Consider the following 24,817-nt stretch of genomic DNA (forward strand, 5'->3'; position numbering starts at 1 on the left):
ACACCTCCACAAAAATGCACATCAGTTAAGTTGCCAATCTACAAACAACAAAACAAAACAGTCCTGGTTATTTTAGAAAAGGACCCGACGGCTTAGGCCCCTTCCATGTCAGGGAGTTGTCAGAGGGGGGAGCATTAGCAGGGGCGTCACACCAGCACCTGCCAGCCTGCAGTGGAAGATCTAAACACAAATTTCCAGGAGGTGCTTTATGCCTGCCAGCTGTTAACGTGGAGAAGCTGTCCCCAAAAGAACATGGGGAAACATTGACATTTTTTTTTTTTAAAGATTTTATTTTTTCCTTTTTCTCCCCAAAGCCCCCCCGGTACATAGTTGTATATATTCTTCATTGTGGGTCCTTCTAGTTGTGGCATGTGGGACGCTGCCTCAGCGTGGTTTGATGAGCAGTGCCATGTCCGTGCCCAGGATTTGAACCAACGAAACACTGGGCCACCTGCAGCGGAGCGCATGAACTTAACCACTGGGCCACGGGGCCAGCCCCAACATTGAAATTTTTGATGACAGTGGAAGGTCATTTATAGAATGATCTGGTGCTTAAGCTTTCATGTTATCAGGGGCCCCAGAGAGGAAGGGGACGTGGTCAGTGTGTTCACGTAATACCAGCTGCTGTAACAAGTACCCCCGCCCCCACCACAGTCAGGATGCAGGTTTGCTTGATTGGCAGCACCTCACTGTGGTGACTCACACACCCAGACTCCATCCTGTGGCTCCATCATTTCCATGTGCTCGGGATTATCTGCTTCCAGCTGGCAAATAGGAGACTGTCTGGAAGTTTCACCATATTCTTTAATATCCTGTGGTACACATTTCACTTCTGCTCATGTTGTATTCATGAGAACTCATCAGTCATGTAGCCACCCTGGAGGCAGAGTGGGCCTTGGAACGCACTTCTGGGCTGAGCAGCTCCCTGCTAGCGACTACTATGAAAAAGGACCATGGGTTTTGGTGGCCCCAGCACTGCCCACCCTCTACCAGTCACCAGATCCACAACCTCAGGGGAAGCAGCAGGAAGGGGCTGTGGGATCTCCTTCCTCCACACCCATTAAATCCTTCTACCCCCCGACAATGGCCCACGCCCGCCCTGCACCATCCACCACCCTCCCTTGATCCCCCAGTCCGTACAGGTGGAAGACAGTGACTGCCCAACACTCTTTCCCCACGTTTTTTGAGCGCCCCCCCCCCCATATGACCTGACGCTAGGAACACACTCATGAATTGGACAGTCCTTGCTTGGGAGTTGAAGGCGACAAATAAACAGGTAATTACCAAACATTGCCGCTTTTTTTTTGACTGATATTTCATTATGAATAAGGTTGCTGGCAGTGGGGAGAACAAAATCACGAAATTCCCAAGGGGCTGCTGGTGTGAGGGAAGGGATGGGAGTGGGAGATATTAGAATAGGAATCATGGGAACAAAAGGGGACAGGGCTTTGTAAGCCTGAAGGAATCCATTTGGTGATTCATGCAGATCAGAAACTTGATCCCTGTGCGAAACACAAACTTAGGCTGAATGCAGCTTTTGTCCGAGAGTTGGGCTAAATCACTAACTCAGCATGCTCAGAGCCCACTTGGGTTGAATCGTGTAACAGTTACAAACTTGGTTAAGAGGTGCTGTAACCTTAGTGAGGAGGAGCACAGACTCTGAAGCCGGGACCCCCAGCTCTGTCACTCGCCAGCCCGGGGACAGTATTTCTTCCCTCTGGGTTTCAGCCCAAACAACTGTTGGGAGCATTAAATGAGCTAATACATGGAAGGCGCTCAAATTCCGAGCCAGGCACATAGGTAAGTGCTTACTCAGTGAGTATTAGCTGTAGGTCTAAAAACGACTACGTATAGTCAACAGTTGCTATGCTGGCTTCCTTTAATCCTCACAGCGGACCCTGCCCCCAATTTCTTCACCGTTTCCCCTCCCCATCCTAACCTTCCTGACCCATGTCTGGAGTCATCCTCTCCGAAAGGGATTGCCAGAGTTTCCCTGGATGGCTCTAACCTCCCAAGTCCCCGCAACCTCAGCGTCCCGGCCTTGGCAATAACCCAGTCGCGAGCAATAACCGCGCAGCCGCCACGTGAGGGCAGCAACGCACTGCTCAGCACACCGCGCGCGGCGCATTGTGGGGCGCGTAGTCTCTCTGGCTTTGGGCAACGGCTCCAGCCTAGCAGGCGAACTGCATTTCCCAGAAGACCATGCGACACCCTCAGCCTCGCCCGCTATCGCCTGGAACTGGAGCTCCGCTCCCTCCCTGCGGCGCGGGGAATTGTAGGGTGAAGGGAATCCGCTCCCCGGCGGAGGGCGGTGCTGCGCAGGCGCGGCGGCCTGCCGAACGGCCCAGCGTGTCATCCGAGAGAGGGAACCGGCTTCCTGGCGGGGGCGCCAGAGCTGACTTTCTGGCCCCGGTAGATGAACCCGCGTGACCCGTCTCCGTAGTGGAGCCGGCTGGCCCGCTTCCCTCCCTCCTGCTTTCCTGCGTCTGAATTAGTCACTCTCCCGGGCTCCTGGTCAGCTCTCAAACCGGCTGAAGCCGAGCCCATCTTAAAGGAAAAAATATCCCTTTTCCCCTTTCTTTTCGCTCTTCTTCTTCACAAACTGTTTTTTAAAAAAATATATTAAGGGAATTTAAAATTGGGTTAGTGTAAGGATCGCCCAAGTACCCCATCACCCAGCTTCAGTAATTGTCTACATCTGGCCAACCGAGTTCAATTTTTCTGGCCCTCCCCTCCTCCATTATTTTAAAGTCAATCTCAAGCAACGTTATCATCTTACCCAGAAATGTTTCCATATGTATCTCTAAAAGAGATAAGGGGTCGGTATCACACCTAAGAAAAATTGCAATAATTCTTTGATACTATCTAGCTCAGAGTCCGTATTCAGAAGCCCCGATTTTTTCATGAATGTCTTCCTGCTGCTGGCTTGTTCAAATCAGAATCCAAACAGTGTTTCTGCCCTCCATTTGGCTATTTAAGTCTTTTATTCCACAACACTTCCCCTCCCTCTCGTCTTCCTGTGGGATTTCCCACAGTCTGATTTGGCTGGTTGAGCCTCCTGGTCTCCTTTAGTATGTTCTTCCATCCTTGTATGTTCTACACACTGGTAAATCCAAAAGCTGGGTCAGGTTCAGGTTCAATTTTAGGGTAAATATACTTTATGGGTGGTCTTGAGTTCTTCGATCAGGAGCCACTTACCATCTGGTTGTCTCCTGTTTTGTGATGAGATCCCATCTTGGATTCTTGTGTTGCCAGCCTGATCCATCCGTAATAAACCACAGCCAACCTTCAGGAAAGAGAGGTCGATAAGGTCTTGCCTTCATCCCTCTCCCTCTGCTCCACAAAAACTAAACACTCTTTTTATTGCTAACGCCCTTCCTTGTTGCTGAACTCGAGGTAATTCTTCACCTCATCTTACTGGTCCTGACGTTTAGACCAGTGGTTCTCAAACTTTTGTGTCTCAGCACCTCTTTGCATTCTTGAAAATTATTGAGGACCTCAAAAAGCTTTTGTTTATGAGGGTTATATCTGTAGGTATTTACCACATTAGAAATTAAAAATTTTAAACGTTTATTTAAAAAAGTAATAAACCACTGCATGTTAACATTATTAACTTTTTTATAAAGAATAACTGTTTTGTGAGCACGCTGTAGTGTATACAGAAGTCAGATTATAATGTCGTACACATGAAACATATAATGTTATAAACCAATGTTAGCTCAGTTTTAAAAAAGAACAACTTGAAAAAATTAGTGAGAAGAGTGGCATTGTTTTACACTTTGAAAATCTTTTTATGTCTGGCTTAAGAAAAGGCAGCTGGGGGCCAGCCCCAGGGCCTAGTGGTTAAATTCAGTGCGCTCTGCTTCAATGGACCAGGTTCAGTTCCTGTGTGGACCTACACCACTTGTCTGTGAGTGGTCATGCTGTGGCAGTGGGGCACATACTAAAAGAGGAAGATTGACAGCAAATGTTAGCTCAGGGCGAATCTTCCTCAGCAAAAAAAAGAAAAGAAAAGATAGCTGGATTCTCATACCTGCTTCTGCATGCAAACTGTTGAGTATTATTATGTAGCCTCTGGAAAACTTCTCTGTATACTCATGAAAGAATGATAGTGGAAAAGGAAAAAAAGTATTATTATGAATAATTGTTTTTTTGTGGGTTTTTTGGTGAGGAAGATTGGCCCAGAGCTAACGTCCATTGCCAATCTCCCTCTTTTTGCTTGAGGAAAATTGTCGCTGAGCTAACATCTGTGCCAGTCTTCCTCTATTTTGTATGTGGGACACCATCACAGCATGGCTTGGTGAGCAGTGTGTAGGTCCGCACCCAGGATCCGAAACCACAAACCCTGTGCCACCACAGTGGAGCACCCGAACTTAACCACTACACCACCTATGCCACGGGGCTGGCCCTGAAAATAGTTTTAACTTCAAAGTCCCCCTTAAAGGATCTCAAGGGCTCCAGGTGTCTCCAGTGTTTAAAATATCCAAACATTTCCCATGACAGTCCTGATTTCTGACCTCTGCCATATCGGGATAGCTGAGAACACGGAGCCTGCTTCTCTACCTGGACCCAGTGGGCTGGATCCGCTGTACCTGTCAGGACCTAACTGGGTTATAGAAGCCACTCAGATGTGAAAAGAGAGGGACATCAACACCCAGAGGTGGTTATGCAGCAGATGGAGGAGCTGAGGGACCAAAAAGGAGCCAGTGATGCTATCGGAAATCAGAGCAGTGAGAAGCCATTGCCGCTCCAGGCTGGAGGAACGAAGGGAGGAGGTGGTGTCACCAGAGCCCAGAGATGGGGTCACCTAGTAGAAGCTGGAAACACAGTAGGATTGTGTGGGTAGGAGGAGCTGGAGCTGTGGAGGAGGCACGACCACAGGGAGAGGGGAGAATTGCCCTGGCCCCTTCCTCCTGCTCTCCAATCTCCTGCTCACGTTTCCCATTGGCTGAACCCCAGTGAATCCAGGTGAAGGGGGAGACTGGGAACCGTGGCCTGGGGTGCAGGCAGAAAGGGGAGGGGGGCAAATACAGCCCAGAGCAGCACAGCCTGGTCCCTGGTGCGCAGGGTTCCCCACGCCCTGCTGCTCTGCACCAGGCTCCACTCACTGACTTACGTCACCTGGCTGACTGCTGTAGGCTGAGTTAGGGTTGAGTTTGGGACCCTCTTGTGGTGGGTTTAAAATGTGTCCACAAATTCCTGGACACTTCTCTCTTGAGAGCCCTCCCCCTGGGTGTGGGCTTGACTTAGTCCTGCTTCTAAGGAATGCAATGTGGCGGAAGTAATGGTGTGGAACTCCTAAGACCAGGCCATAAAAGATGCTGTAGGGGCTTGCCCCGTGGTGCAGCGGTTATGTTCACAGGTTCTGCTTGGGCAGCCGGGGTTCGCCGGTTCGGATCCTGGGGGCAGACGTGGCACCACTTGGCACGCCATGCCTGTGGTAGGCGTCCCACATATAAAATAGAGGAAGATGGGCGTGGATGTTAGCTCAGGGCCAGCCTTCCTCAGCAAAAAGAGGAGGATCGGCAGGAGTTAGCTCAGGGCTAATCTTCCTCAAAAAAAAAAAAAGGCACTGTGGCTTGGTCCTTGCTCTCGGGCCACTTGCTCTGAGAGAAGCCAGCTGCCCATATTGTGACGACACAGAAGCAGCCCTCTGGAGAGGTCTCTGTGGTCAGAAACTGAGACTTGCCAGGAACTGAGGCCAAGAGCCCTGGGAGTGGGCCACCTTGGAAACTGGTCCTCCAACCCTTGTCAAGCCACGACATAGCCGTGGGCCTAGCAACAACCTGACCGCATCCTCATGAGAGGGCCTGAGCCAGAACCAGCCAACTACGCCACTCCTGGACTCCTGACCCATAGGAAATGTGAGATGATGAATTCTGTTTTAAGCTGTTAAATTTTGGTTTTAGGGGCCGGCCCTGTGGCCCAGTGGTTAAGTTCGTGCACTCTGCTTTGGCGGCCCAGGGTTTCACTGGTTCGGATTCTGGGCGCGGACATGGCACCGCTCCTCAGGCCACATTGAGGCGGCGTCCCACATGCCACAACTAGAAGGACCCACAACTAAAATGTACAACTATGTACCGGGGGGCTTTGGGGAGAAAAAAGCAGAAAACAAAAAAATTTTGGTTTTAATTTGTTAGCAGCAATACGTACCTAATGCACCTGTGTTCCAGTGACCTATTGAGGCCGTAAATATATGGAAACCTCACCAAGTTCCAGCAGCCATTTTATTTTTCCTGCATTTCTGGAGATGTGGAATTGGGGAAGGGCTTGGCTTGGTGAGTCTCATATGTTTGAGTCAGAAGTTGGCTGGGCCTGGAGCCATCTCAAGGCTTGACTAGGCTGGGTGTCCACAGTGACTCAGCAGCTTGGCTGCACTGATGCTGGCTGTTGGCTGGGTGCTCCGCGGCGACTATAGAGCGCCTCGGCGTGGCCTTCCCAGCGTGGGAGTCTCGGGGTGGTTGGGCTTTTTACTGACAGCCGGCTTTCTCCAAACTGAGTCTTCTAGGAGATCCAGGCAAAAGCTTCATGGCCTTTTCTGACCAGCCTCCAAAGTCACATAGTATCACTTCTGCGGCTGTTGATCAAAGTGATCACAAACCCACCAGATTCAAGAGGAGCCCACATCGCTCCCCAGTCTTCATGTGAGGAATGCCAGAGCCTTGTCAAGGTTTGAAAAGAGTCCCTTCTTGCTATAAAGAACATTCTGTAAGGCACCAGCTCGGGTCCTTTTCTCTCCTCATTCTACACATTCTCTTCTGATCAGGTCTTGGGACTTTAATCACCATCTGCGTGTGATGCACAGCTCCATCTCCAGCCCAGCCCCTTTCCTGATGGACACATTGCTTGCCAACTGCGCAGCTCCCTGCTCCTGTCTTAGATGTTGCTTAGATACCCCTAAGACCAGGCTGTGCCTGTTTATATTCCTGAGCCGCACAGTGATGAAAAATCATAAAAATTATTGTTGCTTTAAGCTACTAATTTTGCTGTGGTTTGCTATGCAGCAAAAGCTAACTGATACAGGATTAAGGAGATGTTTTCTGGCTCCCTATGGGCCTTGCAGAGGAAGGGATTACATGTTTTCACAATATAAACAATCACAATGTCAGCACAGGGCCTGGGATATTGTGTCCATTCACCCACCCACCCATCCATCCATTCATTCATTCATTCATTCATTCATTCTACAGATGTTTATTGACATCCTGCCATGTGCCGACACTTTTCTGGGTACTGTGGCCACAGCAGTGAGCAAAACAGACACAATATGTTTTCATGGAGCTTACGTAATTCAAGGTGTGGTGTTATTGTAAGAACAATCTACTGGAGAATGTAACAGAATGGTTGGCCAGACTAGAGAATGTAAGAATTTATAATAGGATAGAAGCATTGCATCACACCTGGTCAGCCTGGATTTGTTTTCACGGAGGAGCTAGGATCCAGAGAGAGAGAGAGAAGATTATAAGGCCTCTTGAGGCCTAGGCTGCGAAGGATTGCACTGTCCTTCCACCTCATTCTATTGGTTAATGACAAGGCTGGTCTAGCTTCAAGCGGTTGGGAAATGGACTCCACCCCTTGATGTGAGAAATTGCAAAGTCAGATTGTGCAGGACAAGGATACAGGGAGGAGTGGGAAATAGGGCTATTTTTGCAATCAGTCTACCACAGAGCGCTTTTTCATGGAGTGTATTAGTTACAGTAAATAATGCCAGCTGCTGTCACCTGAAGAACCTTAAAACTCAGAGGCTTAATAAATCTATTTTCTAATTCACACTACAGTTCAATGCAAGTCACTGGGGTCCCTCTGCTCCACAGTCTTTCAGAGACCAGGGTCCCTTCCATCTTGTGGCTTTGCCCGTCTCTAGGCCCTCAGAGTCCCTCTGTTGAGCCAGTGGGGGTTGAAAAAAAGAGAAGACCACGTGTGGGAGGTTTTTAAAGTCAGGCCTGGAGATCGGAGACAACATATCTGCTCACATGCCATTGGCTACAAGTCAGTTACACGTCCATACAAAATTGAAAGGAACGACGAGAAATGTAGTTCAGCTGCATGTGGACGAACAAAGGGAAACAGTTTTGGTGAGCAATTAGGCAATTTCTGCCACACATTTTGGGACGTGCTATGTCTGAAAATAGAGAAGGGTTGTGTTGTCTGTTTCCTGTTTATTGCTTGACATAAGCTCCATGAGCTTTGTTCACCACTGCATCCTCATCACCCATCCAGGGGCCTGGATATATATCATTCAATAAATAAGTGTTGAACAAATGAATGAAAAAAGTTCTAGTAACTTTCAGATCATGGAATATTATGAACACAGTAAAAATGATATTTTTTAGAGGCATGGACAATTCCTCAGGGTGTGTATAATAGACACAGGGGGTCAGATAGGATTTAATATAAATCCCGTAACAGAACTCAATATGGCAGTGGCTTCAATAAAATAGAACTTTCTTTCTTTCTCCTGTAGGAACCTGAGTGTAAGGTGTCTGGGGCTGGTAACGAGGCTTTTTAGTATCAGGGACCCAGACTGCTTCTAGCTATGGCCTTGCCATCCCTATGGCCTGCCCTGGCCTGTGTGGTCCACAGTGGCTCCCGGTACATCCCTGTTCCAGGCAGTGAGAAGGAGAAAGAGGGAATGGAGACTCTCTCAGCTGCCCCTTCAGAGCACAGCTGACCCGAGAAATAAAATCTTAGCTGTAGTGTCTGATTTGTTCTACCCTGCGGAGTGTGAAGGTCATCTCTCTGCTGACTTTTCAGGGCAAAGAGCTGATGCATGACAGCGAGGTCAGGTCACAGGTGTGCAGTCAAAGGCAGTGTAGCTGCTCCTTCTGGTTAATACAAGTTGTTTGCAAAAATGGGCAGGATGAAAATTTGCATGTGCAGTACAGTCAGGAATTATAAAATATTCCCAGGAAAAAGTCAGAAGGGAAATATGACTAAATAGAGGTTGTCTCTGAAAGTGGGTGAATTTTTCCTTTTAAAATGTATTTTGCCCTATTTATATATACATTTTCTACAATAAGCAAGTATTACTGATGAGGATTTTAGGCTGGTTAATTTTAAAACTGCAGATGAGAAGCAGGCTCCGAGGAGTGGAATTTGCTTGCCCTTTGATGAGAGACATTTGCATTTGTGAAGGAAGTCTCTATGCCTCCCTCTCTGCGCCAGGAGGAAGGGAGGATTGCCTTATCTCTGGAAATTCTTAATGGGGAAGGCAAGAACTTAAGTTGTTTACTGTCTGGCAACCTCATGTAACTGACCGCCCCCCCCCCAACATCCTCCTTTGTCTTTAGCTGAAGATAATATTTAAGCGGTGACTTCTGCCATTCATTTAATCCGATTTGACCCTTATCTAAAAGTTATAGGACCACCCAATAGCCAGACACCACCTGCACTGATACCATTTTAACTTTTTTACATATTCTTTCCTTTGTCTTGTAAAGAGATAACTCGCATACCTATGCCTTAAATTTAGCCTTACTCTCCACCCATGTTTGCGGCAGCAGCAGCTCCCCATGCCAGCAGCACCTCCTCCTGCCTGTGGGCCCTGCCCCACGCAGCAGCTCTGACTGCCCATGGGTCCTGTCCCCATGCTATTCCACACTATTCTCTAAATAAAAGAGCACTACTGCCAGATCTTGAGAGTCCAAGAAATCTTTCTTTCAACTCCTCAGCTCACCGACCCTGCATCATTACCAGATATTTAAAATATCTGTAGTTATGAAATATAGCATACCCATAGAAAGAGAAAAAATATAAATGCACAGTACACTGAATCATTATAAAGTGAGCACTCAGATACCAGAGTGATCAGGCTGGGACGAGGTAACCCGGAAGGCTGTGGGATGCCTGAGGAGGTACCTGATTTAGCTGGAGGCAAGGAGGCAAGGAGGGAATTATCAAGGAGGCGTATGGCGGGGAGCCATCTGAACCAGGGTCGGGGAGGATGAAGAAGGTATGCTGTGGAACCGTGAAAGCACATTCTACTGACTTCAGAGTCCTCATTCGGATGAGGAACTCTGAGTTGTACAAATAATCCCCAAAGAAGGAAGATGATGATGAGGAAGATGATGAAGATGATGATGATGATGAGTTATTGACCAAGTGTTCCAGGCCTAGCTCTGGGTTGGGTGATGCTGAGGACACAGTGGTCCCTAAGATAGCCCTTCTCCCCATCAGAGGGCCCCCAATCAGTCCAGGAGACAGACATTATCAAACACTACAGATCATAATTTGCTATGCGTGTCCTGGGGAAGAAGTTCCGGGAGTCCTGGGAGCATGTCACAGGGCAACCTGCTCGAGTCTGTGGTGGGTGAGGTCAGGAAAGCTTTCCTTGAAGAGGTGACTGCAAAGCAGACAGGGTAGGAGGGGTGTTCCTGCAGAGGCACAGCCGGTGCAAGAGCCTGCAGCAGGGAGCCTGGGGAGGGGACCGGGAAGAGTGACGGCTCATTCGTGTGGCAGCTTCACTGAGCTACAAGGTGCCCAGACACTTGTTTGGCTAAACCTTATTTCTGGGCGGGTCTGTGAGGGCGTTCCCGGGTGAGATTAGCATTTGAACGTTAGACTGAGTAAAGCAGATGGCCCTCCCCGATGTGGGAGAATCATCCAGTCCTTTGGGGGCCTGAGTGGAACAAAAAGACGGAGGAGGGAACACTTCACGCTCTGCCCAGCTACTGAGCTGAAACGTCGGGCTTCTCCTGTGCACGGACTGGGACGTACACTGTTCACTCCCCTGCTCCTCGGGCCTTCAGATTTGGACCAGGACGTAAACCATTGGCTTTCCTGCACCTACGGCTTGCAGCCCGCAGGTTGTGTGACTTCTCAGCCTCCATAATCCTGTGAGCCAATTCCTTACAAGAAATCTCTTTCTTTCTCTCCCTTTCTCTAGGTCCTGTTGGTCCTGCTTCTCTGGAGAACCCTGACTAATACACGTCGAAGGGAGGGCAGTGGAGGAACAGTAATCCGGATTAGTCAGCACAGAACTATTTGGCATTAACCACACTTGGGTTTGGACCTGGCTCTGCCTCCTCCTCGGGCAAATAATGCCACCTCTCTGAACCTCCACTTCCTCTCACATTAGCTGGTTCCTTCCCAGAGGGTTGTGAGAGGCTTTGCAGGACAGGCCTGTAGCAATCACCCCAGCCTGGTCCCATCAAGCCCTCAGGCGGCGTTGGCTGGGGTAGTTAGGACTCTTGCAAGTTTATTAATTGGTGGCTTTGTAAAATTAACTTTTTTTTTTTTTTTGAGGAAGATTAGCCCTGAGCTAACATCTGTTGCCAATCCTCCTCTTTTTGCCGAGGAAGACTGGCCCTGAGCTATCCTTGCCCATCTTCCTCTACTTTATATGTGGGACGCCCACCACAGCATCGCTTGACAGGTGGTGAGTAGGTCCACACCTGGGACGTGAACCAGCGAACCCCGGGCCGCTGAAGCGGAACGTGCGAACCTAACCATTGTGTCACTGGGCAGGCCCCTAAAATTAACATCGTTGAGGAAGCAAATTGGAAGGGTTCAAAGTGAGCTACAAAGCCAGCCTTCCTGGTTCAAATCTTGACTCCGACACTTACGAGCTGTGTGACCTTGGACAAGTAATCCCACCTCTCTGGTTTCCTCATGGGCATGATAACAGTTTCTCCCTGCATCAGTCAGAATATACTAGGTTATGCTGTGGTAATAAATGAGCTCTAGACCTTAGTGGACTAACAATCAAAACTTATTTCTCGCTCATAGAAATAGGCGATGTCCTCCATGCCACGGCTCAGTGATCCAGCCAGCCTCCTTCACGAGGCACGTCTGTGCCGCCATGGCTCCCATGGCTACCTGGGCAGCGGACCAGAGCATGGAGCATCATGCACTGGCTTTTAAATACTGCTACCGGGAAGTGACACAGCCAACACTTCCACTCACGTTTTATTGGCCAAAGCAAGTCATATAACCATACCCGAGTCCAAGGCGTCTGGAAGATGGTGGGAGACTTTAGTCATGCTTACTGTCCTCTCCTTGATGGTGCTGAAAATTCAATGAGAGAGCCCACACAAAACATTTCATTCATTCAATGAATATTTGAGGACCTCAGAAGTGCTGGCACTGTTCTAGGAAGTGGCTGCATAGCAGTGAACAAGGCAGACAGAAATCTTTGCCTTCAAGGAGCTCACATTCTAGTGGGGGAGGCGGACAAGAAACCGAATAAAGAAGCAAACCATGCAGTATGTCAGCAGGTGATAACGGTAATGTTACCGAACCTAAGTGGGTCCCCTTGTTGGTGAGTTGAAATCAGCGCCTTCACCAGAAGTAGTTGTCACACAAAGTAAAGTTTATTTGCAGCAAATAGAAACCATGGGGAATTGTTCCCCAAAGTCATGGCTCCCCAAGCACAGGACAACAGGAGACTTTTTTTTTTTGAGGAAAATTAGCCCTGAGCTAACTGCTGCCAATCCTCCTCTTTTTGCTGAGGAAGACTAGCCCTGAGCTAACATCCGCACCCATCTTCCTCTACTTTATACGTGGGACACCTGCCACAGCATGGCTTTTGCCAAGTAGTGCCATGTCTGCACCCGGAATCCAAACCGGCGAACCCAGGGCGGCCGAGAAGCAGAACGTGCGCACTTAACCGCTGCGCCACCAGCCGGCTCCAACAGGGGCCTTTTATTGCAGATGGGGAATGAATATTCAAAAGGGAGAGGTGCGCATTCGCTTGCTCAAGCTCAGTTCAAAAAACATGCTTCCGCATACATCACATGTTGTGGTAATAAGGTTTTGGCTCCTCCTGGGGCGGAGATCTTAGCATTAAAATTAGGCAAAGGTCATCTCTGGGGCACTTTTCAGCCCATCTGCACAGGTGTCACTCTCGCTGTGGGGTTTGGACCCCTTCAGGGTGGTTGGTGATTGCATCTCTTAACATAAAAAAAAGGAAAAACAATTTGGAGAAAAAGTTAAATGCTTCTGAAAGCTCCCTTGAGTTCCTGGGGGCAATTAGTTGGTGACAGTAAGAGCCGCAGGTGAGATGGAGATCTGAGAGGACCTCCCTGAGATCAGGAGATGTGGAGACTTGAGGCACAAAGGCGGGGCCCGGGAGGCACTTGGGAAAGGAGTGGCAGCCTCGAGAGTGCCGGCAGAGGGGCTGCTGGCTGTTGCCAGGCTTGTGCAGCCTCCTCATCCATCTGTGTCTGGTCTGTGATGAGCTGGGAACATGCATCCAGATCAAATTGCTAGTAGGGCTTCTCCTTTCTTAAGGGGGAGGAGATGAGGGCAGAGAGGTGACAGGACAGAGCACTAGGGACTTGGTCATGGTGAGGACTTTGAGTCTTATCTTCGGTAAAGTGTAGCCAGGAGAGGGCTCAAGCAGGAGGGTTGTGAATAGACTCAGGCATTCACAGGCTCCCTCTGGCTGCATTTGGGGAAAAGACTGAGAGCAGGCGCGGGAGCGGGGAGACTGCTGTAATGGGCCAGGCAGGAGAGGACGGAGGCCAGGCCAGCTTGTGGCAGTGGAGGGGGAGGAGGGTTTAGTTTCTGTAGGCAGAGTCGACAAGGTTTGTCACTGGAAGGACGGAGGTGCCATTAATGCAGACAGGGAAGTCAGAGGGAGCAGGTTTGGGAGGAAGGTCAGGAGCTCAGTTTAGGAGGAGTGAAGCTTGAGACACAGCTAAGACCGCCATGGAGATGGAGAGTAAGATGCAGAATGTTGGAGTCTGGAGACAGAAATTTCTGGGCTGAAGATAGAAATTTGGTTGTTGATAGCCTGGAGATGGAATTTAAGCCGTGTGTTTTGGGGGGAGATCCCCTATAGCATGAGTGGGACAGAGAGGAGGACCCAGGAGCTGGCCAGAGTCGAGTCAGGCGGACAGACCTAGATGACAAAATGACTGCTTTTTCTTCTTCTCCCCAAAGCCGCCCGGTACATAGTTGTCTATTCTAGTTGTAGGTCCTTCTGGTTGTGCTGTGTGGGATGCCGCCTCAGCATGGCTTGATGAGCAGGGCCATGTCTGCGCCCAGGATCTGAACCAGCGAAACTCTAGGCTGCTGAAGCAGAGCGCGCGAACTTAACCGCTCAGTCGGGGGGCCGGTCCTACAATGTGATTGTAATTGGCAGTGGGTGCTCTGAGAAAGAGCAGGTCATGGGTCACAAGAGATTTTCACATATTGAGGTATATGGGGTAACTATTTGAGTCCAAAACTGATTCAGCTTGATCTAAAAAGCCTGATTTATGGCCTATCAAACATACATTGTACATCTGCTTAACCATCAAAGCAAAGATTGCCCTCTCAAGATAAGAAGCATACTGCCCCTCCAGCGCCCTATTGGTAACGCCCGGATTACTCCCTTTCCTGACACCAGGGTCATGTCAACCTGGTAATTTGCCACTTCATACTTCTGAAATTTTGATGAAAACGTATCCTGGGTGTGTTTAATGCGTGTTCTTTGTTCTGAAAAGATCTGAGTCTGTGCTGAAACCCATGCTTCTCCGGAATGCCTTCTAAGGCCTTCCTGGGTTATAATCCTCACTCTGGCTCATAATAAACTCACCCTCATTTTGATTTTTAGGTTGGTTATGGATTATTTGCGTCAACACAAGCATGTGACAAACGGCAAGCAGTAGGACATGCTGGAGTATATGAGGGAGCCATTTGGTGTAAACCTAATTCGGCCTGAACTTGTTTTTCCAAAAGGGCCTGACGTGGCCGTTGAGCACGCATTGTACCTCTGCTCTAGGCATTTGCTGTGTCCCAAAGACAAGAACAAATGGCCTTAACATAAAGAAGCAACATCCCCCCCGTTGGCATTTCCTTAAGGATAAGCATCTCTCCCTAGGCTAGGAATTGGCTGCTATGCTCACCTGTGACCACCCAGCTCTAGACAACAGACCTGCCACCTGCTGTGTCCATCAATCACAGTGCAGGGCAATCTTGTGACTATTGTAAAAGGGACATTTCGATCATATGTGATACATGCTCTTTGACAGTATATAACCCCTCTGCACACCCCACTTCCTCAGTGCCCTTCCCTCCTCAGGGAAAGAAAGCCCAGGCTAAGCTAGTCCTCAGATCTGGCTCATAATAAACTCATGCCAATTTTCATTTATAGATTTATTATGGATTATTTTCATTGACACATGCAGCCGCAAGCCTCATCTAGTTTCAGGAGGAGACAGGGAGGGCTTCCTAGAGGAAGTGACTCCTGAGCTGACACCCAAAGCCCGAGTAGCTACAAAACCAGACGGAAAAAAGTAGAAAGAATGTTCTAGGTAGAGGGCACAGCCCATGCAAAAGCCTGGCAGCCAGCGAGCCCCGGTGAGGGCAGAGCACAGAGGTGCTCAGTCTGGCAGGGTGGGGTGTGGGGAGAAGGGAATCGGATTAGTAATCACCAAAAATATTGACATCAGCCAAGTCCAGGTTCAGACCTGGTCCTGCCACCCTCTGTGACCTCAGGCAAGTCACCCTGCCTTCAGAGCCTCCATTTTCTCTTCTGTTAGTTCCTGCCTCACAGACAAGATTTGTGTGGCAGTTCCATGGCCAGGCCCCAAACTCTCAACAAGCGTAGCTGCGATTCTGATTTTTGTCTGTTGTGATCCTGTTATTTGAGCTATTATAATATCAAATATTTCTATTATTTGAGGAGAATATGCATGAGGAGTCAATGCCTCAAGGTACAGGCTAGGGAGTTAAACCTCCGAGTCAGTTTACTTCTTTGTAAAATGGAGATAATATATAGCATCCATCCTATAGGACTGTTATGAGGACATATGAGCTGGTACATGTGACGAGGAAAATAATCCATAAGCAATCTATAAACGAAAATATGGTTGAGTTTATTCTGAGCTAAAATGTGAGAACCATGGCCTGGGGCCTATACCCCCAAAGAGGATGTTTCACATAGGATTGAAATGTCCCTTTTACAATAGTTGCGAGACTGCTCTGTGGCACAGCGATTGATGGGGTTTGCTGTCTTGGCAGGCACAGCAGGAGGCAAGTCTGTTGTCCTCGAGCTAGCTGATCACAAGTGAGCTGGGTGGTCAAAGGTGAGTTCAGCAATCAGTTCCTAGTCTAAAGAAAGATGTGTATCCCTAAGGAAATGCCAGTGTGGGGGGAAGTTGCATCTTTATCTTAAGGCCATTTGTTCTTGCCATAGGAAATGTTTAAAGCAGATATTCAATGCATGCTCAATGGCCATGTCAGGCCCTTTTGGAAAAACAAAGTCAGGCTGAATTAGGTTTACACCAAACGGCTTCCTCATATACTCCAATAGATCCTCTTGCTTGCCATTTCTATTTGTCACATGTAAAGTCTTAGCAGAGTGCTTGGCAGTTATTCTAATCAGTATTATCTAAAGATGAGCAAGAGTCAACCGCTTGAGGAACCCAGGTGGGTTCCAAGAGGATGAACAGCCTGGGTAATAGCTATTATTTACTAAGTGTTTTTGCCTAATTCTGGTATGGGCGGACCCAGCGGGGTGTGGGAACCCTTGTTCCCATTTTACAGATTAGAAAATCATTACCGCAAATCACTGTTTTGGGATTCCACACTTGCTAAGGGGCAGAGCGAGGATTTAAACTCAAGCTTAGCCAGCCTCCAGGGAAGAGGCCCAGGGCCAGACCGCCAGGGAGCCAGTTTAGCCCTGCGAAGTTGGGGGTCGCGTGCAAGTTGGAGGCTGGAACCCAAGAGCAAGAGAAAGGCCTCCAAAGGCGACTCAGTCGCCATTTCCCCCCGTTTCTGCATTCCCCACCCGACCCACCCCCTGACCTCAGGGACATCCAGCCTCAGAAATCAGGTCGTGGCCAGTGGACTCTTCCTGAGTGCCGGCCCCTCTTTAGAGACTGGAAGACTGAGGCGACACTTGGGTCGGCCTAGGAAAAACGATTCTGGTGACGCTAACTCCGGGTCAAGGCGCGCGCGGGTGGAGGAGGCACTAGGTGGCCTCGTGGGCGGCGAAGTCCTGCCCTGAGTTGGACCGCCACCCGGGCTGCCGCAGGGTCCCGGGAATCTAGCCTGAGTCCCTGCCACAGACCAGGCTCCAGATGCTGTTTGTCGCGACAAGGTTAGGAGAGGGCCCGTGCGCCGAGTCCCCAGTCCCTTTTCAAGCGGACCGAAAACCGCATCGGTGGCCGGGTGGAAGCTGGCTTCGGGGCGAAAAGTCACACCATAACCCTCCGGGGCCACCTCGGAGCTCTCCTGCCCGGGCGCCCCCGCCCGGCCGGGAGAGGCACAGCGGACCTCAGCCCCACTAAGTCGGCCCGGGGCTGGAACCCGGAGTGCCGGAAACACTCAGCGCGGCGCGGCGGCTGCTGTATCCCGTTACGCAGGCTGGGTCGGCGCGCGCAGGCGCAGTTCCGATGCCGGCTCTAGGACCGCGCGGACGCCCCCGGGACCCCGCAGTGCCGGATCCGGCCTTGGCAGCCTGAGTCACGGGTCCCGCCCTGCCGAGCCGGACGCAGCTGGAAGCCCGGGAGCGGCGCAGGCGAGCGGACCAGCGGACTGTGAGCGAGGCGGTGAGCGCCCGGTGCAGACTGCCCCTGCACTCCGTAAGCCCGGCCCTGGCGGCCCCCCGCCCCGACGAGATCCTCAAGTCCCGGTCTCAGGGGTCCCCCAGACCATGATCTCAGATTCGAACGCCCAGACCTGTCCAGCCCTAGTGATCCCGCCCCGGGGATTCCTCCACCCTCCGGCTCAGGATCTAAAATACGAGGTGGATTTGAGAGGTACCTCGTAAAATCTGCCCTGGGTGGGGCCTCCAGAACCACGATCCTAGCTAGATCCGTGCTCCCGGTTGTAATGGGACTCCGTTATCCTGGGCCCCGGGGTTCACACCCACAACCTTAGACCTGACCCCATAAACCCAGTGGAACACCGTAATCCTGCTGCTGGGAGGATCTAAACCCTCAATTCCATTCTGGATTTTCTAAACCCTGCCCCAGGGGCCTCCTGGTGGAGAATCTCTGATCCGCGCCCCTGACCCGCCCAACACCCAAGTCCAGTTTTGGGGCTCTGGATCTCAGACTCGAGCGCCCAAACACGTCAAGGATGCCTTCCACCAACTTGGGGCCCCCATCTTGAGAACCCGCCCGGACCTGGACGGTATCTGGTGCTTAAAATGATGCCTATGCGTGGACTCCATCTAGGGGCCCTCAAACCAGACGGGCACCCTTTGGACTGGAGGGGGTTTCAAACCTTACCCTCCGTCCCTATCCCACCCACCCGAGAACCGTCCTCCCCGTGAAGCCCAGACACTATCCCGAATGGACCTTCAAGCCCCAGCCCGAGGCCGGGTCCCCGCCCAGAGGCCTCATATTACTCTCCCACGTCCAGCTGCCAGAAATGCGTGTTTTTGTGGGGAGGGGGCGGGCTCAGGGGCGAGGCGGCCACCTGACCCCTTTTTCCCCCTCAGGGATATTGAGTCGCAGCCATGTTCCTGGTTAACTCGTTCCTGAAGGGCGGCGGCGGCGGCGGGGGAGGCGGGGGCCTGGGCGGGGGCCTGGGGAATGTGCTCGGAGGCCTGATCAGCGGCGGCGGCGGAGGCGGTGGCGGTGGCGGTGGTGGTGGCGGCGGCGGCGGTGGCGGCGGAACTGCCATGCGCATCCTGGGCGGGGTCATTAGCGCCATCAGGTAAGGCGGGGCCTGAGGAGGGGCGGGGCCTGGCGGAGGAGGCATGTCCAGCGAGCATAGAGTGGGGTAACCTGGAGGCTGACCTGGAGCCCTCCTTAGGCTGGGCGGGCCTGGGCTGGGAGACGGCCTTGAGGGGCGGGCCGTACTGAGGCTGATGGCAGCTCCCAGGGGCGGGGCCTGACCTGGGCGCAGTCAGACCGTTGAGGGGACCCGGGAGGTGGGGCTTCCTCGGGCTGGGCGCGGCCTGCTTTCAGTACCTGGAGACGAACGTTAGGGGGGCCGTGCCAACGAGACTGGGTGTCCCTTCCCGGGGGCGAGGCTTGTTTTGTGGGCGCGGCCTGGCGGTCCTAGGTGGGTCCATGAGGAGGTGGGCCCACAAGAGGTCGAAGCCTAGTGGGATGAGGGACATGGCCTTGGGCTGGGCCTGGCCAGGAACTGGCTAGATAGAAAGATGCCGTGGTGGAGGTAGGACAGCTTGTCGGTAGGGGCCTGGTTAGCCTTGGCCTCTGAGCAGTGATCCCTCGACGGGGCGAGAACTCATGGAGCTGGGCTGGACTCTTTGAAGACACAGGCTTTCCGTTCAGGAAGCTGTGGTGATGGAGCAGGTTCCTAGACAGGTGGGACCTGAAGAGGGTGGGGCCCTGGGGGGCTGGGTCTGTTGAGGAATCTGCCATGGGGGGTATGCCCTGGCAGGAGAGGGACCTCCCGTGGGGGCGGGCCTGTGGGTTTCCTCGCTGCGCAACCAGGGTGGCAAGGATAGGGACAGGTGAGGACAAGGACAGGTGAGGCAGGCGGAGGGAGCAGGTCGGCAGAGTGGCGGGTTGGGGCGTTGGGGCTGTCACCGCCTGTCGTTGGCCCTGCCCCCTGGCGCTGACTCCCCTCTGTTTCCCTTCAGCGAGGCGGCTGCGCAGTACAACCCAGAGCCCCCGGTAAGCCGCCCTCCACAACCGGAGACCTTTCTTCTCACTCCAAGGCCCCTTCCAGCATCCTTGCCCCTTTGGAGAAGCCCCACCTCCTCCCTCTTTCGCTTTTATTAAGTCTCTCCCTTGTCATACCTCAGACTTAGCTATGCCCACTCCCTGTTCACTGACCACCTCTCCTCTTTGATCACTCAGGCCCCAGCCCACTCTGACTTTCCCACCCAGGTCCCAGGTCCCCCTCCCCCTACCTGCTATGAGATCTCCTCCCTCTGCAGCCCCCACGCACCCATTACTCCAACATCGAGGCCAATGAGAGCGAGGAGGTCCGCCAGTTCCGGAGGCTCTTTGCCCAGCTGGCTGGAGATGTAAGTAACCCGGGCCCCCAGGCCTGTGCTGACCCTTCCCTGCCTTCCCCTGGGCTGCCCTCACACTCACTCGACCATGGCAATCCCAAAGTTCCCATCCTCCTTCATGACACGCCCGGATGCATCCCTTACTTCTCCCCACAGGACATGGAGGTCAGTCCCACAGAACTCATGAACATTCTCAACAAGATCGTGACCCGACGTGAGTGATTGGCATCAACACAAAGGGACGGTTTAGAGTTATGGTGGCCGGGGTGGCTGTGACCTCTGGCCTCTGACCTTCAACCTGTTCCCCACAGACCCTGATCTGAAGACTGATGGCTTTGGCATTGACACGTGCCGCAGCATGGTGGCCGTGATGGATGTATCCTTGGGGGCAGTCTGGCAGTGGGCCTTGGGGGAAGAGGGAATTTTCTGAGAGCGTGACTGGGACAGCCGGGATGTAGCTTCCATACCTACCGGGGTGGACATGCATACCTAAGAACACACGCCCGCCTATGGACATGTGGCAATAAGTAGTAACATCAGCTGTCAGCGCTGGCACTTCGCTTCCCTCTACTTCACAGCCACCCTGTTAGGCACAAGTGTTGTACTCCAGTTAAAGGTGAAAAAAAGACTCACAGAGAGGCAAACATTTGTCTGAAGTTAGAAATAAAGAATGAGTGGCAGGATAGGAATTTGGACTCGGGTCTTTTGGGCTTGTGAACCCAAGCTTATAACTGCCGTAGGTATGCGATGCACGTTTCCACGGGCACACCCATATACATACAGATGTGCAGACACGTGCTCAGGGACATACATGTATATTTGCACATGGGCCAGTCATTAGCTGATCTTGGGGACGTGCACACTCCGCACAGAGGGCAGTGCAGACACATGCATATGTATGTGTCATGTGATCACATACGTGTGGTGCATAGGGTTAAACAATTCCAGCTCTGGCCCTTAACAAGGTTACCGAGCCTCTCTGTGCCTCAGTTTGCCTGTCTGTAAGATGGGGTGAATGATGATGATACTAAATTGGAGCTACATGCAAAAGTTTTAGCACGGTGCCTACGAGTACACAGGAAGTGGTCTGTATGCGTTAGCTGTTACTGTGATCTTACTCCGTAGATCTTTCAGCTCTGAATCTGTTTCTTTCTCTGTCACTGGGGAATAATAGTGGTGGGGCTGGTGTTTGAGGATTTAGGGAGAAAAGTTAGGGAGAAAAGTTCTTGAGGAGCTTAGCACCATCTCGCATGTCCCAGGTAACTTGATAAGTCTTGGCTATTGTTGCTGTTTATTGAGAATTTATCAGATGCCAGCCCCTGACCTACAGGCTTTGTACCAGTGTCTCATTCAGTTTCTACCACACCCAGCAGGTATTTACTCTCATCACCTTATTTCCTTAGATTTCTAAGAGACCCTCCTTTTTTACATGTCCTAACATTTATGAAATTGAGGAATTAGCAACTATTTTCAGGTGAGGAATTTGTAGTTTGGAGAAGTTCAATATAATTCCCCATGGTTATGTTTAAAGAGTCTTTTTTTTAGAAATATAAACTATGGATAAAAACAAAAATAGGGTCTGGCCCAGTGGCGCAGCGGTTAAGTTCGCACCTTCTGTTTTGGTGGCCCGGGGTTCGCTGGTTCGGATCCCAGGTGCTGACCTATGCACCACTTGTCAAGCCATGCTGTGGCAGGTGTCCCACATATAAAGTAGAGGAAGATGGGCACAGATGTCACCTCAGGGCCAGTCTTCCTCAGCAAAAAGAGGATTGGTGGCAGATGTTAGCTCAGGGTTAATCTTCCTCAGAAAAAAAGATAAAAAAATAAAGGCGTACCTAAGGTGACATGACTAGGGTGGGACGGGAGATGAGGTTGTAGCCCAGGTTCCCCCGCTGGGCCGTGATCATCGTCAGCTACACAGTGTGCACAGTGCACGCGTCCGGGCACAGCCGTTACGCTGGTCTTAACCACCCTCCCACCAGAGCGACACGACAGGCAAGCTGGGCTTCGAGGAATTCAAGTACTTGTGGAACAACATCAAAAAGTGGCAGGTGCGTGGCGACCTCAAACTCCAAGCACAAAGACACCTAAGCCATGGAGATGCCATGCCCCACGGCTCTCAGTTGAACCCTGACCTCCCTGTCCCCACAGGCCATCTACAAACAGTTTGACATGGACCGTTCGGGGACCATCGGCAGCAGTGAACTCCCAGGGGCCTTTCAGGCAGCAGGTATGGCTGGCAGGGCCTTGGTGGGGCTGGGGTGGGACTCACAAGGCAGCCGCCGCTGAGCTGGTCTGAGCCTGAATCCTGGGAGCGGGGCTGAGAGTGGGTCGGGCCATGTGGCTCCCACACCTGAGAGACGGAACCATTCTCAGGGTTCCACCTGAACGAGCATCTCTACAACATGATCATCCGACGCTACTCGGATGAAGGAGGGAACATGGATTTTGACAACTTCATCAGCTGCCTGGTCAGGATGGACGCCATGTTCCGTGAGTGATACCCCAGCTCTCTTCTGGGCGGGATTGCTTCAAGCTCCATCGGCCAAGGTCTCCTCTGAGCCTGGCCCTGAGGTGGGCCATGCTAGGGGCACGGCAGGGACCAAAACCGCCCAGTTCCTGCCCTCATATTGCTCACAGTCCAGTGGAGGAGAGGCAACTCACGAGACGGGGACAGCTCAGAATGGTTATGCTGGGACTGGGGATGCCTGGGCAGAGCGATGGGGCCGTGGGGGGAAGCTCAGGGCACAGTGGGCTTCGTGTGACTGGGGAAGCTCCAATGGCTATTCCAACTTTACGAGGCACCTGATGTGGCCTGCGGGCTTCCTGGAGGAGGGCACCTGTGAGTTGAGACCTGAGGGATGAGGAGTGAGCCCAGTGAGAGGCTGGGGATGGGTGTTGCGGTGGGAACAGCCTGTGCGAAGCCTAGAAAGGAAAGAGAGGATGGTGCTTTGGGTGTTTTCAGTTGGACTCAGTTCAGAGTGCCGAAGAGGGGGGAGGATGGGGAGACAAGGCTAGGAGGGGTCCGTAGGGGCTGGCTTGTGAGGGCCCTTAGGAACATTAATGCACTGAAGTCTAAGACCGCCCTGAGAGGTGGGAATTCTTGCCCCCATTTTATGGAGGAGAAACCGAGAGTTCAAGGAGGCGAAATGGCTTGCTCACAGTCGCTCAGCTGGGAAGTTGCAAAGCCAGAGTTTGGATTCCGATCTGAGAGAGCTGAGTGAAACGAGACCAGGAGCAATGGGCATGGTCAGGCTAAGCAGGGCTGTGAATGCCAAGTTCAGGCTGTTCAGACACTACTGGGGCAATGGAGAGCCACAGCAGGTTCTAGTCAGGGGAGGGACAGGGTCAGGTTTGGCTTTAGGAAGACCCTGGCCTCCTGAGAGCCCAGGGAGGACAGTGCATTAAGAGCACGGGTAGAGGAAAAGGGGCAGGTATGTCAGAGACGGGAAGGGAAGGTGGGAGTGGACAACAGGGCAGATGATGCCAAGTCACGTATGAGAAGAGAAGGCCCAAGAAATGGCCATTGGATTTCCCAGCAAGAGGGCCAGTGGTCACTGTAGCACGTGCAGGGTCCGGGCCTCGTGTGTGTGGACCCATGAGGGTGGGAACTGAGTGCTGAGAGAGGAAGCGGACCTTGGGCCCCTGTTTGCCTCAGTCTGCCTGTGGGTGGGGCACCTGGAGTCGCCTTTCAGAGCAGGCAGGGGGCCCGCAGAGCCTCCCTGCAGGAGCCTGGCTAGGCTGGGACTGGAGGGCCCAGGGGAGTGGGAGGCAGGCCATGAGCAGAGGGTGACCAGGGCGCAGGTCGGTATTCGGAGGCCGTCGTTGAGGTGGGGACAGCCTGGCTTTCAGTCCCGGTCCTCTCCTTTCTCGCTGTGTGACCCGGGGCACATCACTTCACTTCTAAAATGACAGATCTCACAGAACAGCATTAAATGAGTTCGCATGTGGCAAGCACTTTACACAGTGCTGGGCACAGAGCAGGTACTCAGTAAAGGACTAGCTGTTGGTACTGCCGTTCTATATGTTAGTATATTTTTATCCTAAAAGCCAAATCCCCCCAACCCTCCCCTTTTCCTCTAGGTGCCTTCAAATCTCTTGACAAAGATGGCAGTGGACAAATCCAGGTGAACATCCAGGAGGTAAGAACCCCCATCCTGGCATGTGGGTGCCTAGCAGGGGAGCCGCCCCTCAGCCCTGTGTACCTGCCCTGAGCTTGGGCTCCCTCCCCCATCTTCCCAGCAGCCCCCAGGGGAGGGCCGAAAGGGCACCTGCTCTCCTCAGTTCCCCACTCCTCACTCTCTGCCTTCCTGTCCCCAGTGGCTGCAGCTGACTATGTATTCCTGAAGGGGAACCCCGGACCTGCCCCCCGTCGCCTCGCTGGAGGAGTCGCCTTGGACTCTGCAGTCTCTCCCAGGGCTCATCCTGTCTGCGGTCTTGTCTTCATAGGTCCTGCGCACCCACAGGCCTTTCCCTTCTCCCAGCCCTTGGCACCTGGCTTCTCCGTCAAGAGCCAGGGTCCAACCTGCGCCAACCTGCCCTGCCCCAAGTTACCCCTGGCTCTGAGACACCTAACACGCCCTGCCCCGAGAGTCACCCTACCCCAGCACACCCATCTCACACCCGCTCCATCAGCCCTCTCAGGCACGTGTGTCAAGCCAGCACTTGTGTTGCTTCCATGCCCCAAGGACCCTTCTCTCAGTCCTGAGACTGTCACTCCAGTCCCTACATGCCCTGGCACACCCATTCATGGTTACCACCCAGGCAGCCAACTCCAGGCCGTAACAGGCCCGCACACCCCAGTGCCTTTGTATTCTGCTCCAGCCTGCCAGGCCCAGGAGGAAATAAATGCACCCCAGTTGCTGCTGTCTCAGATCTGCTTCCTGTTCTGAGAGTTGAGGGGTGGCTCAGGCTCTGTCTGGGGCAGAGGGAGTCAGGGTCCTGGGGGGT

At 52.1% G+C, this 24,817-nt stretch overlaps 1 protein-coding gene and 1 long non-coding RNA gene across 14 annotated transcripts; both read left to right on the plus strand.

The window, feature by feature from the left end:
* Positions 1-6,472: 6,472 nt before the first annotated feature.
* LOC138915904 (uncharacterized) lies at positions 6,473-11,691 on the plus strand. The gene is made up of 2 exons (XR_011422348.1): positions 6,473-6,670; positions 10,886-11,691. It is a non-coding gene; the product is annotated as an uncharacterized lncRNA (long non-coding RNA).
* Positions 11,692-16,914: 5,223 nt separating this feature from the next.
* Positions 16,915-24,740, plus strand: CAPNS1 (calpain small subunit 1). Of its 13 annotated transcripts, none has more exons than XM_023649615.2 (12): positions 16,915-17,480; positions 17,907-18,066; positions 18,377-18,594; positions 19,490-19,523; positions 19,790-19,879; positions 20,024-20,081; positions 20,179-20,243; positions 21,850-21,918; positions 22,019-22,097; positions 22,244-22,360; positions 23,951-24,009; positions 24,188-24,740. In XM_023649615.2, the coding sequence occupies exons 3-12, from the start codon at positions 18,395-18,397 to the stop codon at positions 24,212-24,214; spliced, it is 798 nt and encodes a 265-aa protein (XP_023505383.2). In that variant the 5' UTR covers positions 16,915-17,480; positions 17,907-18,066; positions 18,377-18,394; the 3' UTR covers positions 24,215-24,740. The 13 variants fall into 13 exon arrangements, with proteins under 13 accessions (XP_023505383.2, XP_070080437.1, XP_023505384.1 ...); XM_070224337.1 differs by having other exon boundaries at positions 17,390-17,513; positions 17,907-18,073; XM_070224335.1 differs by having other exon boundaries at positions 17,390-17,513.
* The last annotated feature ends 77 nt before the right edge of the window (positions 24,741-24,817 follow it).

The sequence above is a fragment of the Equus caballus genome, chromosome 10, assembly GCF_041296265.1.
Source record: "Equus caballus isolate H_3958 breed thoroughbred chromosome 10, TB-T2T, whole genome shotgun sequence".
Lineage (NCBI taxonomy): Eukaryota > Metazoa > Chordata > Mammalia > Perissodactyla > Equidae > Equus > Equus caballus.